At 56.5% G+C, this 22467-nt stretch overlaps 1 protein-coding gene across 1 annotated transcript in view; it reads right to left on the bottom strand.

The window, feature by feature from the left end:
* Nucleotides 1-7704: 7704 nt before the first annotated feature.
* The window catches only part of Ttbk1 (tau tubulin kinase 1), a 29756-nt gene continuing 14993 nt past the window's right edge, over nucleotides 7705-22467 (bottom strand). Inside the window, exons 13-14 of the mRNA XM_004624414.1 lie at nucleotides 8835-10414; nucleotides 7705-8092 (exon numbers count right to left, since the gene is read on the bottom strand). Coding sequence (XP_004624471.1) covers nucleotides 7705-8092; nucleotides 8835-10414 — 1968 coding nt within the window. The remainder of the gene's footprint in view (nucleotides 8093-8834; nucleotides 10415-22467) is intronic.

Consider the following 22467-nt stretch of genomic DNA (forward strand, 5'->3'; position numbering starts at 1 on the left):
AGGAAAGGGAAAAAAGGTTGAAAACCACTCATTTAATCTAGTTCTGCTTTGAACAGGTAAAGTGCCAAAAGGAGGGCAGAGCCCTGCTGGGTCACCCAAGAACTGACTGAACAGCTGAGGTGACAGGAGGACAGGACCCTTAGTTCCAGCCACAGGCTCTCACCTTTGATCTGGGATGGGGTCCCAAAGGAAGCTGTAGGAAAGGAGTGAGCTCAGGGTCAGGGTGTGGAGGGTAGCTAGACAGATGTGGAGTGAGGCCAAGAGAAAGCTGACGGTGGTGACAGGAGGTGACAAAGGTAAGAGCTTTTCTAGCATAGCCTGTAGAGTACGGAGGAGCCTCAGACTTGCCCCTGCCCTGAGGATGCTCATGGCAAGTAAGGACCGCCAAGGCCAGTTCTGCACCCCAGCTGCCCTGACCTCTCCCCAACTTTGTATTCTTTGTATTCTCCCCTCTTTGTATTCTTACTCAAGGGGTTTGAAGGACAAGGCCCCTTGGCAGCTTGTACCTCAGGGTGGTCCCTCGGCTCACACAGGGTTCCTCATCCATCTGGTGGATACCTGTCCCCTCTGAAGGTCAGCTTGAGGGGGCTCCTACTGTCCCTCCCACTCTCACCCACACATGCGATTGCTCCCTCCTTCATTTGGGTCTATAGAATCACATTCTTTATATAAATTATATAAAATACTATAACCCTTAGTGAGGCCAAACTAGAGAGCTGGCTTTGGCTACTGGCTTAGTTTATACAATTAGGCTTTCTCCCTTGCTCTGATACCAGACATAGCCAATAATCCTGCAAGGCTTTTGAGGGGAGAATAAGTCGTTTGGGTAAACATTTTTCTATTGAGATTGCTTGTAATGCGACTTCCTACACTCTCAGCCCCATCTTAGCTGGGGCTTCAAAGGCCCTTAGTGATGGAACCACTTCCTACTCTGATGGTGGTGGTGGTGGTAACTGCAATAATGGTGATGTGAGATGTGGTGGTGGGAGATGTGAGTTGGGTGATGATGGTGATGCTAGTGGTGTGGAATGTGGTTATGTGGCAGTAACAGTGGTGATGTGGTGGTGGTGGTGGTATGACAGTAACGATACATGGTTCTCTGAGAGCGAGGCCCTCATTTCTTATTTATCACTGTCACAGAGACTGGTGTTGATGACAGTGATGGCTTAAAAGATGACTGTGATTCAGGTGATGACCATGCTGGTAATGGCAGTGATAGAGATGGAGGTGAGTGGTAGAGACGGGGCAGGATGGGGTGGAGGAATCAGTGGTGGTGGTGACTGGTGGGGTGACACATTGTGGGTTTAACAATGTTAGAGGCACATAGAAGACAGTCTGGGAGCTGCAGGAAACAGGCTTTTTTGTATTCTTTTTTTTTTTAATTTTTTTTTTAATTTTTTTTTTTTATTTATTTGAGAGAGAGAGAGAGAGACAGTAGTGTGTGTGTGTGGCCAGCTCAGCCCACCAGGGGGCGGGGCTGGCTGGCATGTGGTGCTGGGGGATTGAACCGCGGTCCCTGATGCTTTGCCAAGCTTGTTCTAAGTAGGTGCCTTAGACCACTGAGCCATCTCTCCAGCCCCTTGCTTTTTTGTATTCTTACTCAAGGCCAGCTTCCTAGAGTCATGTAGACTCTGCCCCATCACCTTGCACAATGCCAGGAAGGACGTCCGACCCCCACCTCAACCCTCACCTTGGCCTTGACTCCTGAGTAGGTAGCCACAAGGGTAATGTCAGCGGGCCCCAGTGTCTGCTGGTAGAAACAGCGCCCCACCCCATCCCCACCCGAGTCTTCTTCCCCCAGGGGTCCTCTCCAGTAAAAAAAATCTCCTCCCCTTATCCCTGGTTCTGACCACCCCCATCCAGACTGATCAGCCTTGCCCAACCCACTGATTCTCTGGGCCCTAGAATTCAGACTCAGCTGTGGCCACAGGGCAGAGGAGAAGTGTGTTTGGGGGGATAATGGGGAGACAGCGTGTGGGGCTGCCCAGGTCCTCACAGCCATAGGTCATCAGGTAGTCCCTGACAATAGCAGTGCTTTGGGGGGTGACTGCCCAGTGGAGCTCAGGCTCTGAGAGGAGAGGACAGGCAGGGGTCCCTGCCAACCTGGCCCTGCTTCCCCTCAAACTCTCTTTCCCTCCTGATTCACCCCATGACCCGCACACACACCTCACACCGCTGAACTTTGCTGTCTGTGCCCTTTCCTAGGGATGTCCTTTCCTCTCAAGTTGTACAGCTCTGCTTTCTCCTTGAACTCTGGAGCGCATCCGCCGGGATCTTTCTCGACCTGCCCAGCCTGGCCACGAGAACGCACACTGAGGGGGAGTGAATGCGGATCTCCACTTGGGTGCTTGAGTGCATGAGGTGCTGTCCCCAGGCCTGCACAGGCTTGGGGTCTGCCAAAGCCTCTAGCAGTACTGCTGCTCAGAGCGAGCCTGCAGAGTTAGCTGATGGGCTGTGTGAAGGACTTACTAATTGAACACTAAATAATGAATAATCCATAGCATTCTTTCTTTCATTCATTTAATCTCAGTATTAAAACAAATTTTTAAGGAATAAAATACTAGTTTTATCTATTTAATTATTCTGGGTATTTCTGCTAAATTTAGACTTGCAAAAGTAAGTGAATGTCAGAGCCAAGAGGTTCATTTTGCCAATGTTTGAATTAGTGAAAGAGGCTAATAAAATATCAACACAGAACTGGTTAAATAGGTCATGAAATATTTATGCGGTGGAATATTATGTGGCTCTTAAAAACAAGGATCCAGGCTTGGGACATAGTTTGGAAATCTAAGCGCCTACCTGGCAAGTGCAAAGACCTGGGTTCAATCCCTGGTACCACATGCCGTGCCGGCCCCGGAACCCCAGGTGCGCTGTGCTGGCCTGAAACCAGGTATGGTGGTGTACTCCTGTAATTCCAGCACTGGGGAGGCTGAGACAAGAGGATCACTATGTATCTGAGCTGCAAGCAAGACCCTGTACCAAGTAAATAAACAAATAGATTTTTTTTTTAAAAAAAGGATCCTCAAAAAAAAAAAACAAGGATCCTCACTGTCTCTTGTGGATGAACATCCATCACTTAGTATGTACATATGAAAGAATATTACTTGACAATAAGAAAGATTTGACATAAGAAGTGCTACAATATACAGGTTCCTCAAAAAGGGAGTTCTCACAGAAAGATCACATTATAGGAATGCCTTTATATGAAACATCCCAAATAGACCTAGAGGTAGAAAGTAGATTAATGACTGCCGGGGCTGGTAGGGGTTGGGGAAACGCAAGTGACTGCGAAGGGTGGGGCGTTTCTTTGCGGGGTGATGGAAATGTTCCGACACTCGTCGCAGTAATGCCTGCATGACTGAATATACTCACGGCCAGGGGTGTGCATTTGAAATTGGTGGATTGTGTGGTATGCAAATTGTGTCTCAAGAAATTGTGTTGAGGACACTTTGAAAAGATGAGGATAGAGCCAGCCTGGGCCACAGAGTAAATTCAAGGCCAACCTGAATTACATAGTTAAGACTCTGTCTTAAAAAACAAACAAACGAACAACTAGCTGGGCATGGTGGTACATGCCTACAAACTCAGCACTCAGGAGGCTAAGACAGGAGGATCACCATTAGTTCGAGGCCAGCCTGGGCTACATAGTGAGTTCAAGGCTAGCCTGAACTACCTAACAAGACTATGTCTAGAATATATCATTGAGCATAAGAATCACATTTCATAACAGTAGAACAATATCCCCACTCCCTTTTTTATTACTGGGGATTGAACCCAGACCTTGCCACAGTGCTACATCGCCAGCCCCTTCTTAAAGTGGAGACAGATTCTTGCTAAGTTGCTGCGTTGCAGGCTGCAATTCTGCCCCAGCCTTCCCAAATCCTGGTATTGAGATATGCACCGCTATGCCCAGCTGTCCTTCTCTTTTTATTCGGAAGAAATACACGTATATGTAATATATGTAGCAGACAGAGAGAGATGGCTATTGTTATAAACACAGAAAAGGAGGTCTGCACTGCCCCCCACCATCTGCAAGGGCTCCCGCTAGAAGGTTCCATTTGTAGACAAGAGACTTGTCCTTTTGCATATGCTTTCAGCATTGGTCACAGGTCCTGCTTTTGCTATTTTAAACAAGAAGGAAGGCAAAATTGTGTGTGTGGTCACTAGCTAAAGCCTTTGTTCAGTGAACTTCGGTGAAAAAGGCAAACGGTTGCTGGGCGCGGAGGCACACACCTGTAATCGCAGCACTTGGGAGGCTGAGGAAGGAGAATCGCTTTGAGTTCGAGAGTAGGCTGGGCTATAAAGTGAGCTCAAGCCCAACCTAAACTGCATAGGAAGACCCGGTCTCAAAAAGATTAAAAAAAAAAAAAAAGCAGCAAAGGTGCAACACACACTTTTTCCCTTCTGCCCAACTCCTGGCCCCCATGGTACCCGGCCCCCATGGTGCCCACCCTTCCTTCAGGTCAGCCTGCCCCAGCTGGCCTCAGCACCGCCTGTAAATGAGTACTGAGAGCGCCACCTGGCAGTGGCCCACTGTGGGGTCTCCACTGTGTGGAAGGCCATTGCCCCCTCTGGTCACCCCAAGTAATGGACAGGCAGGTCGCTTCCCCGACTCTTCTGTCTCTTACCCAAATGATCAGGTGAGAGAGACAGGGGAGGGGAGGGAGAGACAGAGAGATCCAAAGAAAAAAAGAGAAGAAAGATAATTCAGCGCATATTTCCATATATTAAGAAATACCCTAAAAGGATACAGTAGCACCCCATAATCAAAGACATTAATATTTCCACTGAAAATATCTATAATAAGTGGAATTAATAAAGATTATAAATGGCCTTCTCAAGTTTGACATCAAATGACCTTGTACCATTCTGACAAGGAATCTCCCTGCTTCAGGGGGTTTTGGCTTCAGGTTTGCACGTGCAGCTTTGGGCAGTGGAGCAGAAAGGGCTGTGAGAGACGCCGTGCTTGCGTGTGACTTTGCCCATGCACGTGTGAGTCCACAGGACGTGCAGGCTGATGCGAGTTCATCCTTCCCTCTTCCCTCAGCGGAAATAACCAGGAGGCTGAGCGAGTAGGCGCTTCGCTGCCAGGTGGACAGCAGGACAGTGTCCTTTGGCCTGTGTGACGATGAGAAAGTTACCTGCATGGGTCCTGGGACAATGCTCCCGGTTCCAGGTTGTCCCTGCCCCTTTGCCCTCTACATGCCCATCCCTGGGGTTGGGCTTTGCCCCACCCCCTTCCCCAGGGAAGAAGAGTCCAGGCCAATAGTGAGAAAGGTCCACAGGCTTTTTAATGGTGTGATGGCTACTTCCCTTCCGAGATCGATCTAATCATGACAGCGGCTTCCAGGGTGCTGGGGGGAGGCAGGCGCAGGGTGGGCAGAGGCCATGCAATGACTGGGAGGGCCAGGGGTTACATTCTGTTTGGCGTGTAAACATTCTTCAGTGGCTTTCCAGGGGAGAGGGGGAGGGTGATTCCCATCCCCCCACCCCATGCCCATGGGGCTGGTCCCCAAGCTGAGGAGACTGAGCAAGCCAGGCCCCTATGAGGGGCTGGGAAGGGGGAGCCCTGTGCCAGGTACTCCCTTTGCACGTGATGCAGCTGGGGAGGGGAAGTGTGTTCTAGGGTAAGCACACCCTGCATCTGAGCCAGTGACATGGAGGGCCATGGTGGGCGAGTGCTGGGGGGGCGGATGTTGGGGACACTCAGAAGGGCACTCAGGACCTGGAGACTCAAGGAAAAAGAGGCTGTAGCTGGGCAGGCTAAGAAATGTGGCTTCCTCTGCCCTGGGTCCCTCCTGGGAGAGCAGACCCAGGCCCTGGCTGCCCCTCCACTGGCCCTCTTCCCTGTCCCCCTCACCTGGTGACACTTGACACTCAGAAGCCTGAGGTCAACTGGGAGCCCCAAGAGGTCTGGAATCCCCAGGGCAGACTGGGGTTTGTGTCTCTGCCAGCCCCACAGCAGGTGAAGCCCTTCTTCCCAACTCCAAAGCAGCGTGTTGCTGGTCCTCGGGCAGAGGCGAGGCTGGGGCCCTACATTCACGGTTCGGTTGGTGGCAAGGAGCAGGCCCAAGGCCAGGCACCAGGGGTTAGGCCCTGGTCCCCACTGGGCACAAGCGAGCTGATTGTCATTCAGAGAAGCTCTGGGTGGGAGGGTGTGGCCCCTGCTCCCTTTCTGCTGAGCCCAGAGGGCAGCACAGGGCTTGGGGGCTCAGTGGACAGGAGGGCTGGGTCCGAAGAGGTTTCCTGAGTGTTCTGGGAGCTCCTGCATCCACGGGGGGTGGACTTTGAAAGTCATCCACCCTGCAGCCCTCCCATGGGCTGTTCTGCACAGAGACCACTTGCTTGACGTGGAAGTAGCCGCCCAGGCCTGCTGAGCCCGTGAGGGAGTTGGGCGGGCACCACCAGGCTGCTCCCGGACTGGCTTCCTCAAGGACATCCTTCTTGGTGTTGGTGACGGAAGTGGCCAGATGGCTGGGCACAGAGGCCTCTCTTCCTCTTCCCCGAGAAGCCTTGGCCTATCCTCTGTGGCTCCAGGTGGGGCACAGACCAGGCTGGGGCAGTGGTCTTTGTTAGCCAGCATGCTGCTTTCCCTAGATGTTGGCAGTCAAGGCTCAGGACGAGGTGGGGTGAGCTCTGCAGGACCCCGGACCCAGGAAGAGACCCCAGGTCCCCCAGGGCAATGAGGGCCAGGCTTCAGGGAAGCTAGGGAGTGAATGGCATGGGCTGGGGACCCATCACACAAACGCAGTCTGGAATTTGGAAAGGCCTTTCTGCTTCCAGGGGCCAACGGGCTACTGTTTCTGTTCCTCCTGCTCCCATAGCTGGAGGATATGAAGGGTGACCCAGCCAAACTGAGTCCCAGACAGGGGAGTTGATCATAGCCAGCCTCCCTCCACCTGCGCAGAACCTCGGGGAGAGGGGAGTTGGCCAAAACCCTGCAGATTGGACTGAGGTTAGACAGCAGGAAGATATTCCTGATTGCAGGGCTCCTGAATGCTGGACCAGGGGCTGGGAGTGAATGGAACCTTTTGAAAACTCCTCACAGGGGAATCACTTGCCCAGGAAGGCAGTCCACACTCCTCCCACAGTGACCACAGAGGTCCCACCCAAACTTAGGAGTCGAGAGAGTCCCCCGCCTCCAGATCACCTGCCTACTAGCTAGCTCCCACCAGTGACCAGGATGGAGCTGACTTGGGCAGGTGGGAGCTGTCCCTTCACACCTGAGTAGGCTGGTGACCTCTGGGTTCCACCTTGCCGACCTCAGCCTGGCAGCTGAGAGATCGTCCTGGGTACCAAGGCTCCCAGGAAATCAAGGAGAGGCCGGAACTTGAGGCTGTTTCTCTGAAAGGGGGGTAGTGTTGGGAAGGGGAGTGGGGAGGAGGGCAAGGCGCCGCAGGAGACGTAAGCAGGGGGCCCTGGGGGCAGAGAGCTGCCAAGGTCTGAAGGGTGTGCACAGGGTGTCCTCAAAAGTGGAGTTCTGGAGAAAACTGGCTGAGCCTTCCAGGGGGCAGAGGAGCCAGGTCAGGGAGGTGTGAAGAGAGGCAGGACAGGGCCCTGCTCGGCCCTCCCGCACGGTCCTGGTGGATGCAGGCATGTGCGCGCATGGGGCGCATAAGGCTGTGCGGGGTGCGTTCCAGGGTGGCCGGTTGCAGGTAGGGGACCAGACAAGGGTGGGGGGGCCACAGAGAGCCGCGAGCATCATTATCTGGTCCCTGCCTGGCCCTCCGAAACCCCCGCCCGGCCTTTGGTTGCTGCACGCTGAGTCTGGAGTTTCCCTCTGGGTCCTTTCTTGGGGCCTCCTGGAGAGGGGGTACCACTCTCAGGTTGTGCTCGGACCTGAAGGACACTCCGAGTTGGGGGCATCCCAGGCCGGGCCTGGTGGGAGGGGGATGAGCTTTCTTTGCGGGACAGGGACTGGCTCCGGGGGGACACGCTGGGGTGGCGTGCGGTGGAGGCGGGGAGCCCAGGGCTGCGGGGTGCAGGGGCCCTGGTGGTTGGAGTTTTCCCTGGGCCAGCACTGCGGCTGGGGGGCTGCCTGGGGCGGGGGTCAGCAACAGTGGCCAATCCAGGGGACTTCTGCAGCTGGAGCCTGCTTGAGAGGCAGAGAAGGAACAGGCAAGAGAAAAGAGGGTCGAGAAACAAAAAAGGAGAAACAGTGTCAGAATACTTCTGAGTCCCTCAGTCATGCATCCTCAGAGCTGGAGTGGGTAAACTGAGGCCTGGCCTTCCAAGGTGTGACCTTAAATGCCAGGCACATCCAGGCTGCAGCCCAAAGAGCTATCTTGGGGGACCCTGTTTTATCTTTAAAATCCTCATAGATCTTGCACTGGAATCTATAATGTGCATGGGGGGTGCATGTGCATACGTGTGTGTGTGTGTGTGTGTGTGTGTGTGTGTGTGGTGTCATTTCTCTGTGCTAGTGATGGCACTCAGACCCCACCACATGCTAGGCAAGTGCTGAACCCCTGAGCAACCCCCCAGCCGCACTGGTTGGATGAATATGAAATAATGTGCTTTCCTATTCATGCAAGCTCTGGGTTTTATCCTTTCGCTTCAAGCGCCCCACATCACCCTGGATACTGTGAACCCTACTGATAACCCATCAACCTTTCCCAATCCTGGCCTCCCTGGAACCTTTTCTGCCAGGTTGCCCTGGACCCAGAGACAGGGCTACACTTAAGTCAATAGCAGCTGGCAAGTGGCAGATGGGAGGATGGCCAAGGGTCCCTCCCAAATTGTCCCAGGCCCTGAGCCTGGCTCTGGGAGTCCCCACTTGGAGAGGCCTTTTGCAGTCACCCTCTGCCCACCCTGGAGCTGGAAGGGCTTCTCACCTGCTGGTGACGGTGGTGTCAGGTGCAGGGGCTGTGCCAAGGGGTCCGCCTGGAAGCTGCTGGGTAGTGGTGGGCGTGGGCACGAGGGTACTGATGGGGCGAGGAATCCGGCTGCGGGTGACAGCTGCCTGCCCAGCCTTCCTTGGCAAGGCGGTGGCGGCAGGCTCAGAGGCTGGTGTGTCTTCCTCTGAGCCTGTGCCTGAGAGCGTCTCCGAGGCCCGACGCTGCTCCTCGCTAGAGGATGACGAGGCACCCGAGGCCAGCCGCAGGAGCAGGCGACCCTGCCTCTTTTCCATCACCAGCCGAGCCAGGTCCTGCTGCGGCCGGGCCCTCTTACTCCAGCGCTCTTTGGCTGATAGAGAGCCCGAGGGCTCTGAGCCTGTGTCCTCCTCTGACAACAGAACAGGGATGCGACTCCGGGGCCGAGGACCTGGCCTGGGGTGGCAGCTTGGGGAGACAGTGACTACTTTGTCAGGGCCTGGCTCCAGGGACTCTGGGGCTGGCCCATCGGCCAAGACTGGGCCGTTGGGCAGTGAGTCTGTAGCCACCTCCAAAGGGGTATCCCCAGGGACCCTGGCCAGGGCACAGCTCTCCACCCTGGCCCCTTCCAGCCCCAGTAGGGCTGTGCCATTCTCCAGGAACCCCCGGGCCCCCTCTCCTGTGGTGCCCCCATCTGAGGGCACCTCTAGACACAGCTCCTCAGGCCTCGAGGCTTGTCCTCCGGAAGACATGATGTTGAGGTGAGACTTCTCAGCAATGTGCACAAAGGTCCTCTCAACTTTGGTAAAGGGCGAGGAGGTGACTGCCACACCTCCAGCCCCTGTGGTCACTGCCCCAACCCCGGGCCCTACCCCAGGCCCGGTGGGCTTGGGCTCAGACTTGAGGACAGAGGACAGCGTGCCTGGCTCTGACACATCCAGCTGGCTGCCAGTAGGCTGGGGCCGCTCGTGCTGAGGTGTGAGGGCAGCCAGGGTGCCCAGGTCAGGGTCAGGTGCCAATTCGGCAGTAACAGGCGACTTCTTCATGTCGCCAGGGGAGACCAGCACCAGCGTTTTGGAGCCCTCCTCAGGCTCCAGGTCACCGTCAGCCATGGAGGCCCGTCCCCTGGACTCCTTCTGATCATCAGCCAGCAGCGTGGACGGGGCGCCCTCCTGGCTTCGGTCGGTGCTCCTGTCACTGTCCTCACTGCTGGAGCCGCTGTGCACTCCCAGCACCTCCCCCAAGGCCGCTGCTTCCTCCTCCTCCTCCTCTTCCTCCTCCTCCTCATCACCCTCCTCTTCCTCGTCCTCCTCTTCCTCCTCCTCTTCCTCCTCTTCTTCCTCCTCGTCCTCCTCCTCCTCCTGTTCTTCTTCCTCCTTCGCCTCTTCCTCATTCCCATTAGCCTGAGGCTGGACAGCGGCCGGTGGGCCCAGGGGAGCAGCGAGCAGCGTGTGCGAGAAGCCCACCCTCCGGACCCTGTGCAGCAGCCGCGCGCACTCCCGGTAATCAGAGAGATCTCTCTTGAAGTCCTGGTAGGGCAGGCTCAGAGGCACAGCTCGAGAGAGGCCGTTCACCTCGAATGGGGGCGCCACCGAGAACACCTGCAGGGGGCACACACAGGGACCTGCTGAGGTCACCCCCTCCCAGGCCCAAATGGTTGCCTTCACACACTGTTGTCCCCAGCCTAGAATGGTCCCTGGTAAATCTCTGAAGAATGACCAAGTCCCCGTTCCAGGTCCCCTGAGGTCCCCAGCCCTGACCCTGTCTCCTGCCCTGTCTATGACCTTGTTCTGCCTCACTCCCCATGCCCATGTGGCACCCCAGAGCATCAGTAGCAAATGAAAGGCAGAAGGCACCACAGCCACTGTTTAGGCCAACCTTCCCTAGAAAGATGTGAGAACAGCCAGCCCAGAGTAGAGCAGCGAGGTCTGTGTCCCTCCTGAGGTGGGCTCACCTCTCTGTGGCCAGACAGCTGGCTGTGGGGGACCACCAGGACTGTGTGGTACCCAGGTGAATTTAGGGTTATCTTCTGGCACCCAAAAGTTACCCCTGGGCCCCTGGCATACCAGCCCTCTTCCCTGTTTCCCTGGCTGGGGCCCTCGAGGGGGACTGGAACGCAGACTTTCTTCCTGAGATCTCATGCTTCTTGGGTTTTTTTAGACTCCTGTCACACTCTTCCTTCTGAGCGAGCCAAGCCTGCCCACCTTGTCAGGACAGGTGTCTCCATCACTGTCTTGGTCCCTAGGCTGCTCTGTGCTATCCAATCCCCAAACATTGCTCAGCACCCACCATGCACTGGGCCTCTGGCAAGGCAGACCAACCCGGCTTTGTCGCTTGGGCTGACGGCACTATGTCCACTGCTTCTTAGCCTTGCTGGACAACTGTGTCTCTGTCCTCCTGAACTAGCAAACACAGCCCACGAAGATCTGAAGCCCCAGGATGTTCTGACGGCTCTAACACCACGTCACCCAGCCACGGCCCTGTTTTGCCATCTCTGTCTCTATGCCCTCAGGCTGACAGCACAACTTTGTCCTGCCTGGTATCCCCAGCTGCCAGCTTGCTTTCTCCGTCCTTCTCACCACTGCCCCAGTGACATTCCTATAGCCCAGACCTGAGTCTGGGTCCCCAGGGTCCTCAGGAGGGGACTCCCATGCCAGATCAGCCCATAACAGGCCCCACTGCCACAGCTCCCACCTTCTGCCCTGGGTCCCAGCTATTCTGAGGCTGCCAGCACCTATCAGGTGCATTCAGCATCTCTGCTCTGCCTGGGGATCCCCACCACATTCTCTGTTCCCTGATAAATTCCTATTCTTCCCCCTACAATCGACCTACCACCTTTCTGTTCACCTCCCAAGTCAATTTCATGACTTTTTTCTTTCTACTGTTTTCCTACACTCCAGTTCTTGCTTCTGTAACAGGCTCCTGGAGGGTTTTTCCAATCATTCATTCATGCATGCATGCATTTGAGTGGCCCTTGAACATCTGCCATCCCCTGCTAGGGGCCCAGGTTCTGAGGGCCAGTGTTGAACGAGGCAGGAACAGCCCCCTTGTGGGAGCCTGTCATCTCTACATCCAGGGAGGAAATGGAAGGCAACGGCACACTCCCACAGCCCTGGACTCTATGTGAGGTATTATAAGCAAAGGGTCTGTGGAGAGCGCCCTGCCACCCCACCTGCTACCCCAGCTCCGCTTACCCTGCCTTGGGGATCACTGCATCCTCTCCACCTCAGAAAGCTGGGGTCTATGGAGGTGGAATTGGAAAAGGGGTTCACAGCCACTGGCTGAGGCTTCAGGTCACAGCACAGAGACTAGAGGAGGCTGAGGCAGGAATCTCTAGAGCCAAGTGCCTGCTGAGGCTAGCACCCCCTCCTGGCTGCCACCACCTTCCCCATCACCCATCTTTGCAAGAATCTGATAGAGGTGCAAGACCGACCACGCACAGGCTACAAGGCCCAACAACTGTTTTCTTGTCCCACACCATTCATTCCTTCTCAGTCACCCATTCACTCATTTAGCAAACATTAATAACTAACTGCGCCCGCCACCTTTGCCAAGTGCAGGTACCAATGCCAGGGCCAGAGCAAGCAGCAGCAGGGGCGGCTGCTGTGAGCTCCTGGCTGAGCTGGGGCCTTAGGGGAGGTGACAGGAATGAAAGCCAGGGCCAGGCAGGCAGATGCAGCTCTCTGATCACAATCTTCTTCCCTGGCCTGCCCAGCACAGGTGTCCTCTGACACTACATCACTCTTTGTTTCAGACATCTAGGACATTTCTCTTAGAAATACCCTTTCCCCTGCCATCAGTCTGGGCCCTGGGTCTCTCTGGAAAGCCCCCACCCAGAGGAGGGGGACCCCCGCATGTTTCCCATGTTGGCCAAGCACAGAAGGAACTTGCCTTCCATCTCAGCTCCTCCACATCAGACAGGAGGAATGACAACTGGAGTCTCCCCAGTCCTAAAATCACATGGGCACACGAGACCTGGAGGGTCAAGCACTGACCCTGGTTTCCATGAAAATCAGGAAGAGTGACAACCAGGTCAGTTCAAGACCCCGAACTCACTCTAGCCCAAACTCCCAATGTGAAAGGGGCCTGGGGGGGCTTCAGTCCCCTCCTCTCCCCCATGGTGGGAGCAGGACTTGGGGAGCTACCCAACCTCTCAATACCCACTCCCCAGGCTGCAGGGAGAGAAGATGTGGACCACCACTGTCACCTTCCCAGAGTCCCCCTTGCCCACACTTGCTCCCTGTCAGCACTTTTCTGCCACCCTGGGAGCCCTCCTTCCACTTTGCCTGCCACCCAGCCCTGCAGGTACCCTGGCCAGGGAAGAGAAGGTAGGAATGTGGTCACTTGCGTGTTGTGGATCTACACAGATGTCACATGCTCCACTGACCGATTGGGGTCTCAATCTACTCAATCTATCCTGGCTCTGTGTGTGTGTGTGTGTGTGTGTGTGTGTGTGTGTGTGTGCACGCACGCTGGTTATACAATACAACTGGCCCTCCTGTCCCCACGTTGCTTTGGGCCCAGAGGGGATGGCAGGTACTTTCTTTCGAAGCCAGCTGAGGACAGAGTGGAGAACTCAAAAGGACAGCCCCTTTGCAATCTACAAGTCCCTGCGACCATCTGAGCATCTCACTCCTTCCAGGGCCTCGGTGTTCCTTCTACCTGACTCTGTCACTCCAGTCCCCAGGCCCTGCAACCCCTGCACAGACAAGAGATGGGCAGGAACAGCCAGTGATCCCAGGCCTTCCACAGCAGAGATCTCTGTGTCCTGCCTTTCTGCTGAACTTGACAGCCTGACTCCAAGAGAGCCCGGACTCCCTACCTCCTCCCCTGCCCTCCCTGGCAAAGCAAGGACCAGAGACCAGAGTCTGGAAAGGAACAGCCAGCAGGGAAGGGTGACTCAGGTCCAACTGGGAAGGGGACCCACCCTAGCCCCTGCCCCTACCCCCAGCCCAGGTCACAGGCCACCTGGAAGAGGGGGAAAGAAAGCAGGCGGAGGCATAGGTTCCTGGAAGGCGTCTTTAATCAGGATTTGGTAGTACACAAGCTCTCCGGATTGTCTGCAGGAACATACAGGGACTGAAAAGGCACAAGATCCCTTGCACAGCGCCGCTGCTGGCGGGCGCCTTCCCACCCTGCGGCCGTGTGTGGTGGGTGCGTGTCCATGTCCCACCCCGTGGGCGCCGCGAGTGTGCGTGTCAGTTTCAAGTGTTGGATTTTTGTACAGTACTCGCATCTAGGGGCGGGGGGCTCAATGCATGCTTTCCTACCGGCCCGGGGCCCCCCAATGCTGTTATGTACGCTAAGGAGGACGCACCCCGGAGAGAAAGAGGAGGGAGAAAACAAAAATCAGCGTCCTGTCTGTATTGAGTTTCTCATGCATGCTCGGGCTGGCCGGGGCAGGGTAGTGCAAGCGTATAATACAGTTATTGCAGTACAAAATGGGGTCACCCAGGAAAGGACTTGGGATGGACAGGGGCAGGCTCAGGAATAAGCCAGCCGGGACAGTGACCCTGGGAGGGGGGGTCCCCTCGACACCCCTTTCCCCCTCGCTCCTTCCCAATGTGGGCCAGGAGAGGACATCCTGTCCCTGGGGGGAGGGAACACAGACCCCCTCCTCGCCCAACGCTGTTGCCCTGGGGCCCACCCCTGCCCCCAAGCCCTTCTGCCTGGGGAGGGGTTACAGAGCAAGTGCAAAGGAAGCAGATGTTGGTCCCTGAGTTTTATTTTTTTGGGGGTGTGTGGGGGAAGCACTGGAAGTGGGGACACATTTGGGGTCCCCCAGGGCTTTTAGTGGTGGATAGGACGGGGCAAGGGCTCAGACTTGGGTGTGGACAAAAAGGGGGGTCAGGTAGCTCTGAGAGATCTGGACTCTAAGCTTTGCTCCCCGCAACTCTGGGCTCTTTGGCATCCAATTTCAAGGCCAATTATGAGGATAGGGGGCAGCCCTGTGGACATCGAGGTAACCGGGATGGGGTGAGACAATGGGCCCCTGCACTCCAACCCTGGAAGCACTCAGGGGTGCCCCCACCTCTCCACCCCCACCCCCATCCCTGCCCAGGGTGAGGGACCCAGCAGGGAGAAAAGCAAATAGGACTGAGCAGGAAGGGGGGATAGCAGCAGGTGGCCCAGGGGTAGAGCAGCCAGTCAGAAAAATGGGGTACATTCATGGTGCAATGGCCAAGGGGGGGTGTCCTTTGGGGTGGGCATTACAGTTAGGACTCTGTGCTCTGGGCCCTGCAGTCAGCTGTCCCAAATGGGCCAAGAGTGTGTGTAGCTGCAGAGCGTGTGTGTACCCACATGTGCAGATTAGGGGAATCAGGGTGACCCCATGGCACACATTCCAGCCTGGGAAGGGTTCCACAGTCCTTGGGGCAGGGGGCACAGTCCCACAGCCCTCTGGGGATGGGGTATCCAATGTGACCTTCCCATCCCTGTGAGACTATGGGGGTGTCTGGCTCCTGCCCCTCACTTCTGAGTGCCCCAGATATAAATGGGGTTTGGGGTAGCACAGGGGTAGCCTTCAGGCCCTCCTTAGAGGTCTAGACTTTCCTCCCAAGTACCAAATCAACCCAAGATGGCAGAGGATTCAATGTCATCCTTAACCAGGCCATACCCTCCTGAAGTGTAGCCCCTGCCTGGTCGCCTGCATGCACACAACGCACACCCTCAGGCCCTGGGCAGGCAGCACCGCCCCACCCCTGAAGGAAGAACAGACAGGGCAGAAGGGACAGACAGAAAGAGGGTGCCGAGGCTAGCCTGGCTCAGAGGGGCTACCATCCCCACGCACACCATGGGGTAGGGCTGGGTCTGTTGTCCCTAAAATTGGAAGTGCAAAGGGAGATGGGGGGTTGGGGATCCCCTGGGATGAGAACATTGAGTGGTTATTGCTGTGGCCCCAGCTGCCTTCATGTTGGGCGGAGGGTATGAACTGATAAGAATGCAATAGTGTGTTTCACTGTCACCAAGTCCCTAGCCTCTCCCATGAGACCAGGGGACAGTCCTAGTCCTACAGGAGGTCCCACTGCAGTCACCATGAACAAGCCCACTGGCCTCACACACACAGGCACAGCCACAGGACGGGTACACACGGCACACACTGCGAAGCCCCCCAGCCTAAGCTGCCTCCTCTGGGAAGCTCACCATGGTCGGGTCCCTGGTAAGTACACTCCCCCCCCAGAAGGCTGAGTCCTGACAGGGGACACAGGGGGTGTCCTTAAGCTTCCAGAGGCAAAAAATAGCACGCACCACCGTTTCCAGAAGCTGGTTTCGCATGGCTCCTGCACTAATTTTTCTTTTTTAAAAAACTGTGTGTGTGTGTGTGTGTGTGTGTGTGTGTGAGAGAGAGAGAGAGAGAGAGAGAGAGAGAGAGAGAGAGAGAGAGAGAATTACATGACAACAATTAAAAACTGGGAAATTTCACGTAAAAATTGGAAGACAGTAGCAACAATTGGTTTAGCTGGGATAGTGGCCAGGTGGAATGCAGGGACCCGTTTACCACCACCCTCAAATCTGCCAATTTCCTGATATTGCTGGCTCCTATGTAAGCTGGTGACACCTGCCTGAAGTCCCCTGGCCAGTGCTCAGTGATGCTATTAGCTGCTCTCATTGTCAGCCTGACCCTGGGGACCCCACCACTACCACAGGTCAAGTTCAGAGCACGCTGTCAGCCCAGCTGGGCCCCAGGGCTGCCACAGGACGCTTGGGCTTGTGTGGGATGAGACGAGAGGTCTTGGGAAGATGGGATCCAGGGCTTGGGAAGACTCATACCTGGACCCCATCCCATGGAGGAGTGGACTGAGGAAGGAAAGAAAGCACGGCTGGGGCCAACGCCTCTCTTCCTGCAGAGCAGGAGGAGGTGCCAACCAGAAAGGACTAAGTGAAGCAACACACACACCGGACACTTGACAAGGCCATGGTACGAGCCTGCAGTTACTGCTGAGTCGGTTAGTGGAGTAATACTGGATCTGCCTCACGGGCTGGCGTGAGGCTCCCGTGTGTTAACGTGGTAAAGTGCTCAAGTCACTACTTGACACATGGAAAGCGCTGCGTGCCAGTGACTGTTAAATAAAATTACAAATAAATAAATGCAAGACCCTGCTCTAGGCAGGGTGGCAGGACAAAGTATGGAAACGCCAATTTCAAAGCACAACCGAGTGCGGTCGGTCTGCAAAACTAGCCGAGGGAGGCTGTGCCCTTTCCCCAAGCTGGGTGTGATGCCTCAGGACACTGGCCTGCTCTGGGAAACGCTGCAGAGAAAGAGCCTGACGTCACACAGCCCCCAGCACCCCTACCTGGCCTGGACACTAGAGACCCAAACCACATGGCCTCGATTTAACATAGGTGGCTTCAGTGATCTTAGCCGTTTCCAAAGGTCAAAGCTGCCCTGAGAAGACAGTATTCTCAAGTTCACTTCCGGTTAGCTCCAAGATTTATGGCTTACGAACACTCCTCCGCCACAGAGGACAGAGAATGCACAGAGGATGTCCCCAGGCAACAACATGTCCTGAGTGATGACCTTGCCTCGAAGGACACACGCTCTCCCATGGGTGTCAGTTTGGGGTGGGGGTGGGGTGAAAAATTCAGTCACCTTGGGAACGCAGAGCAGGACTCTACATTCCCAAGGTTGCGGCAACAGTGACAGGTACAAGAGACAGAGGTGAGAACGAGGCTGGAGCCGGTGCCATCATCCTCTCTGAGAGGTCACAAGGCACTTCGGGACCTTAGAGTACCTCGAGGTCTGGGTCAAGGGTCACAGAGCCACAGCTCTGCTAGGTGGGGGTGGAACCTCAGGAAGGGGAAGCAGGGTGACAGAGTGCTAGCTGCTGACCTGTGGAGTGGACAATAGAACATGCCCTGCACCTCACCACCTGTGCCACCATGCAGGGGGACAGGAAGAGGGCCAGACGGTGCTGGGCAGAGAGGGGCAGTGCCAGAAGGAGGGGAGTGGAACACTGTCGGTGCCCACCCCCTCACCTTGTGCTTTTTGTTTTCTGTTCTTCAGAATCTACTCTGACCCCTCTCCTCCCATCTACCTGGGCAGAGGGTCACTGGAAATGGTCTGGAGGGCATCAGAATGGGGGTTTGGGGGAGGAGCATCCAGGGTGGAGGTGGGGAGGGACACAAGGAGTGAGACCCGACTCTGGCATTGAAAAAAAGAGAGATTTTGGAGAAATAAATGGCTATGGGAGTAGCTCATGGGGCTGAACCTGTGAGTCACCTCACAGTATGACCATCTATGGGGACGGCTTGGCTCCCCCACCACCCACCATCCCAGGCTGGGGCAGGAGACATCTGAGAGTGGATGGACTGAGTTTGGGGAACTGGAGGACATGGAGGTCAGAGGGAGAAGGTGCAGCGAGGAGCCAGGGTGAGTGGGTACAGAGGAAACTATGGTGGATGCCACAGGCATCTTCCTGGCTTCCAGACATACACCTGTGTACACGCACACACATGCACACGCACGCACACAGGACCAAAGCACCACACAACCTCAATGAGGGCCAGTCACTTCAGAGTCTACGTAAATGGCACTCCCCAGAACGGTGTCACGCCCAGCCTGAGCATCTGTCCATGGCGCCCCCGCCACATGCATGAGCATTCACGGCCTACATGCATGCACACCACTACCCACACACGCATGATCTCACTGCGACACATGCTATGCCTGTCCTCGGCCTCTTTCCCTCTCTGACAGGCACCACCCTTTCTGCCACCACTGCTCCTCCACCACCACTCTGCTCCCCAGAGAACAGAGCTGCTGGTGGCATGAGCAGGAATGAAAAATGGGAAACTTGGGGTCCCTGCAGTGACAGGTTGGGGGCTGAGAAAGGGGCAGGGAGGACCAGAGCAGCCAGGCATTGCAACCCCAGCCATCTCAGGTCCCACCTGCCCTGCCTGCCTTCGGCTTTGTCTTCACTGCTGCCCCTGGGGCCAACCGGCCTGGCTGAGCACCTTCATGAGGAGGTCCCCTCCGAGAGGGGCAAAGGATTGGCTCTTGTTGCCACTGTGCTCACAGATCTCAACAGTCACGCCCATTCTCACAATCTCCCTCTCTACCCCATGTCTACACTGGGTGCCCTTGCTGCTGAGGTCCAGCCAGCTTTCGGGGAAGACCACAGGTCCCCCCTCCCATCCTCTGTCCTTGGCTCTGGGAAAGCAAGGGCAACTGATGCTAGCGGTGAGTGACAGCACAGCCGTCTTGGGGAGGGGCAACTGGCATGGTGGGCCCCCTGGGCCTCTGGCATAGCCTGTGGGAGGAGGGGCTCAGGCCTCCACGGTGATGGCATGGAAAGGCTTGCTGGAACACGGGGCTGCCCACTCCCCACAGCCTATCACACGGGGCTGGCTGTCCTATTAGTCCATTCACAAGGCATATGCATGGTACACCCGGCCCAGGACCCTTGTAGCCCACTGAGAGGGTCTGGTTCTCCCACCAGCCTTTCGGGGGCACAGACCCAGCCATGCCAAGAGATCCTAGATGTACCGCACAAGTCCTAAGCCTGCCAGCCCAGCCTAGCACACCTGGTCTCCTCCCCAATGCCCGGGCTTCTAGGAGACTCGGGACCCACTAGCGCCTCCAGCCCCGTGCCCCTATGCCATTCTCAAAACTGCACTGCCAACCACACCACTGCTTGCACCATGTGGCTGGCACCAAGCGAAGGGAAACCAATTGACGACGGGGCTGGGATGGAGACTGGGGGTGAGGGGCAGAAGATTACAGTACCTTGGGCCAGTGTTCGGGAAAGGGCCATATTGCACGGGGTGATGTGTGGGTGATTATTGCGTCCTGGGGCAGAACCATGGTGTCTGCTGCTCCCGCCCCCCCACCTGTCCCCTGCATGGGGGGCCCGCCTAGGTCTTGTGGGTGAAGCGGGCCCACACCTGCTGCAGCTGCGACCGCGAGATGCGGAGCACCGAGGGCACGAGTCTGTGGTTGCTGGCGGCCAGGGGCGCGTGGCGCCGGTGCGGCGCCCGCACGGGGCTGCTCTCGGCCGAGCGGCTGCGCTGAATGAGGGAGCCGGAGGAGCCCGCCGAGCCGCCGGGGTGAGGGTAATGCTCTGTCTCCAGCGTGGAGGAGGAGAACACGGAGGACGCCAGTCGTCGCAGGGGGCTGTACCGCGGGAGGGAGTGCCCCGAGAGTCTGTCCTCCTCCAACTGAAAGAGACCAAGAGAGTGGAGGGAAAAGAGGCGTCAGACTCCCCTGCTCCACAGCTCGGGGCTACCCGCGCACAGCCCCTGCGGCCGGCGGCCCTGCCTGCCCTCCTCCTCCTGCTGCGGCTGCTGCTGCTGCTGCTGGGCGGCGGCGGCCAGGCATCCCCTCCTCCCGGCGGTCCGCTCCGGCCGGGCACCCACATCTCCCAACCCCAGTGCTCCTCCGGCTAAGGACAAGTTGAGCACAGCTCGCTTCGCCCCCCCCAGCTCCCCGTCCTCCCTGGGCTGCAGAGCCTCTCCAGCAGGAGGGCCTCTCTGCCACCTTCCCAGAATGTGTCTTGTGCTGCCTCTGTCCCCTGCCAGCTCCATGTGCCCTCTGGGTCTGGGGACAGTGGCTGGACTCTAGAGCCTGATACTAAGTGTTGACCCCACTCCACAGCTTACTTCCCAATGACCTCAAGTGATTGCTCCTCTCCCCCACAGCTCAGCTTTGTCACTGGTGAGACGGGTTGAGAAGGTCCCTGCCCCACAGACTGTGAACACTTAGCGCAGGAGCAGGGTGCTCCTGAGTGGCTTGGTGATCTGGAAGTCACTTCAGAATGAGGACAGGTGTAGACAGCTGGGAAGAACGGCGGGGCCAAACTATTTCTTTGACGTGACTTTCCCCTCCCCTCTCATGGCGCCTGGCATCTCATGGAACCACCTGGAAGAATTCAGCCTGTGTCCTCAGAGTGACAGGGACATGTCCAGGCATGTAGGGATGGAAATGGTGGCCTGGGTGTCACTGACTGTTCTACCCTGACCCAGAATTGAGGGCAATTTAGTCAGCTTGCAGTATGCCAGTGGCTGAGCCAGCTCTAAGGAGCGGAAGAGGAGGGGTGGGGACAGTAAGCTCCAATGTTCCCGACTGATGGCAAATGGGGACACACGGGACTTGGCATGGAGCCTGCTGCAGAGAGGGAGAAAGAACAGGATCACATGTCCTCACCTGTTCCACCTAGCCTTTGGGGCCAAGGCTAGGTCCTGCCAAGCTAGGCCCATCTGCAGGGGTGGCACAGGGTCTGAGGCCCACCCAAGAGACGGTGGGGACAGAGGCAGCCACCACAGCATACATGGGCACCTTGTTTGACACCCTGGCCAGAGTTTGTCAGCAGCTCAGGGGATGTTAGAGGCTGCCACCAAATCCCAGCATCTGTGGGAAACCAGGACACTGGCCAATAGTATCCTGGCTGCCCCGCAGGCTGGGCTTCACCTGTAGCCATCTCCTGTGCTTGTGGCTCAGCTGAAGTCACCTCTGTGAGACCACCCCAGCTTCTCCCATCTCTGCTCCTGATGGCCCTAATTATGAGCGTCCCCCCCTCCACCCCTTGACCATGAGCTGTGAATGTGAGGGACTTGGAGCTGAGCTCACTCATCTTTGTTCCCACCCTGTAGTGTGCTGCCCACCTCGTGACAGGGAGGTGTTGAGGTGGCTTCCTGGCAAGTGTCTGTGTACTCAGGGAGCGCTGACCTGCCATGTTATCAGCCAGAGACACCCAGCGCTGGAGCAAACAGCCCTCCCCCAATCCACACACTCAGCTGCCCCACACACCCTGTGCCCTAGTGCTCCCAGCCCCTGGAAATCTGCACCCGACATTCCCAAGAGAAGAAAGCCAGGTTGTGCAAACACAGCTTCCCTCATACCATATCACACATACCAAGGGACAACAGATGCTGAACACCATGGCCAGTGTCCCTGCTCCGTAGGAACAGGTGACAGGTTCATGCTCACTCTGTGATCAGCTCACACATCACATTAGCGATCGGACCAGCCAGGTCCCCAGGGGGATTCCTCACAGAAAGGTAGCCAGGGTCACACTGGGGCAAGGTGTTCCCCTAGCAACTTCTAGGACTCCAGCTGGACAGTCACTCCAGTATGCAGCCCAGGCTGGCCAGCACCCTGCAGTCCCCACCATCCCAAAGAAGGGGAGTCTACTAGCCCCTCCCTCCTCCCCACTGCCTAGAGGAAGCACATCCTTTTTCATCCACTGTTCTGAAACACCTGGCAAAATACATCCTGCCCCATCTGTCCTCCATGGTACACACAGGCCACCATGCACAGGACCTGCTGGGGCAACCCTGGGACTTGGGCCAGCCACTCTTTGACCCTGTGCAGACAATCTGCTTCTCGTTCTGTTTCTGTCTCTGTTCGCTAAACACAGAGGCTCAGGCTGCGCAGCTCAGAGTACAGATCCTGGACTTGGGTTTAAGCCCCAGCTCTATCATGCACATCTGGAGAGACCTGAGCTGGGAAGCGAGCCTTTCTGGGCTTCAGCCTCCTAACCTTGTAGGTCGGAGCTGCCTGGCAATGGCACTGGGGTGGGGAGCACTGTGTAAATCCACAGTGCTGAGACCAGAGTTCAGTTGGAGCTGGCACCCTCGTCTTTAAGATGATTCCTCTCTGTCATTATCCTTCCCGCTGTGACCTCCCAGGCAATCATCATGCCCTGCACACACAAGA

This window comes from Octodon degus, unplaced genomic scaffold (assembly GCF_000260255.1).
Source record: "Octodon degus isolate 3935 unplaced genomic scaffold, OctDeg1.0 scaffold00005, whole genome shotgun sequence".
NCBI lineage: Eukaryota > Metazoa > Chordata > Mammalia > Rodentia > Octodontidae > Octodon > Octodon degus.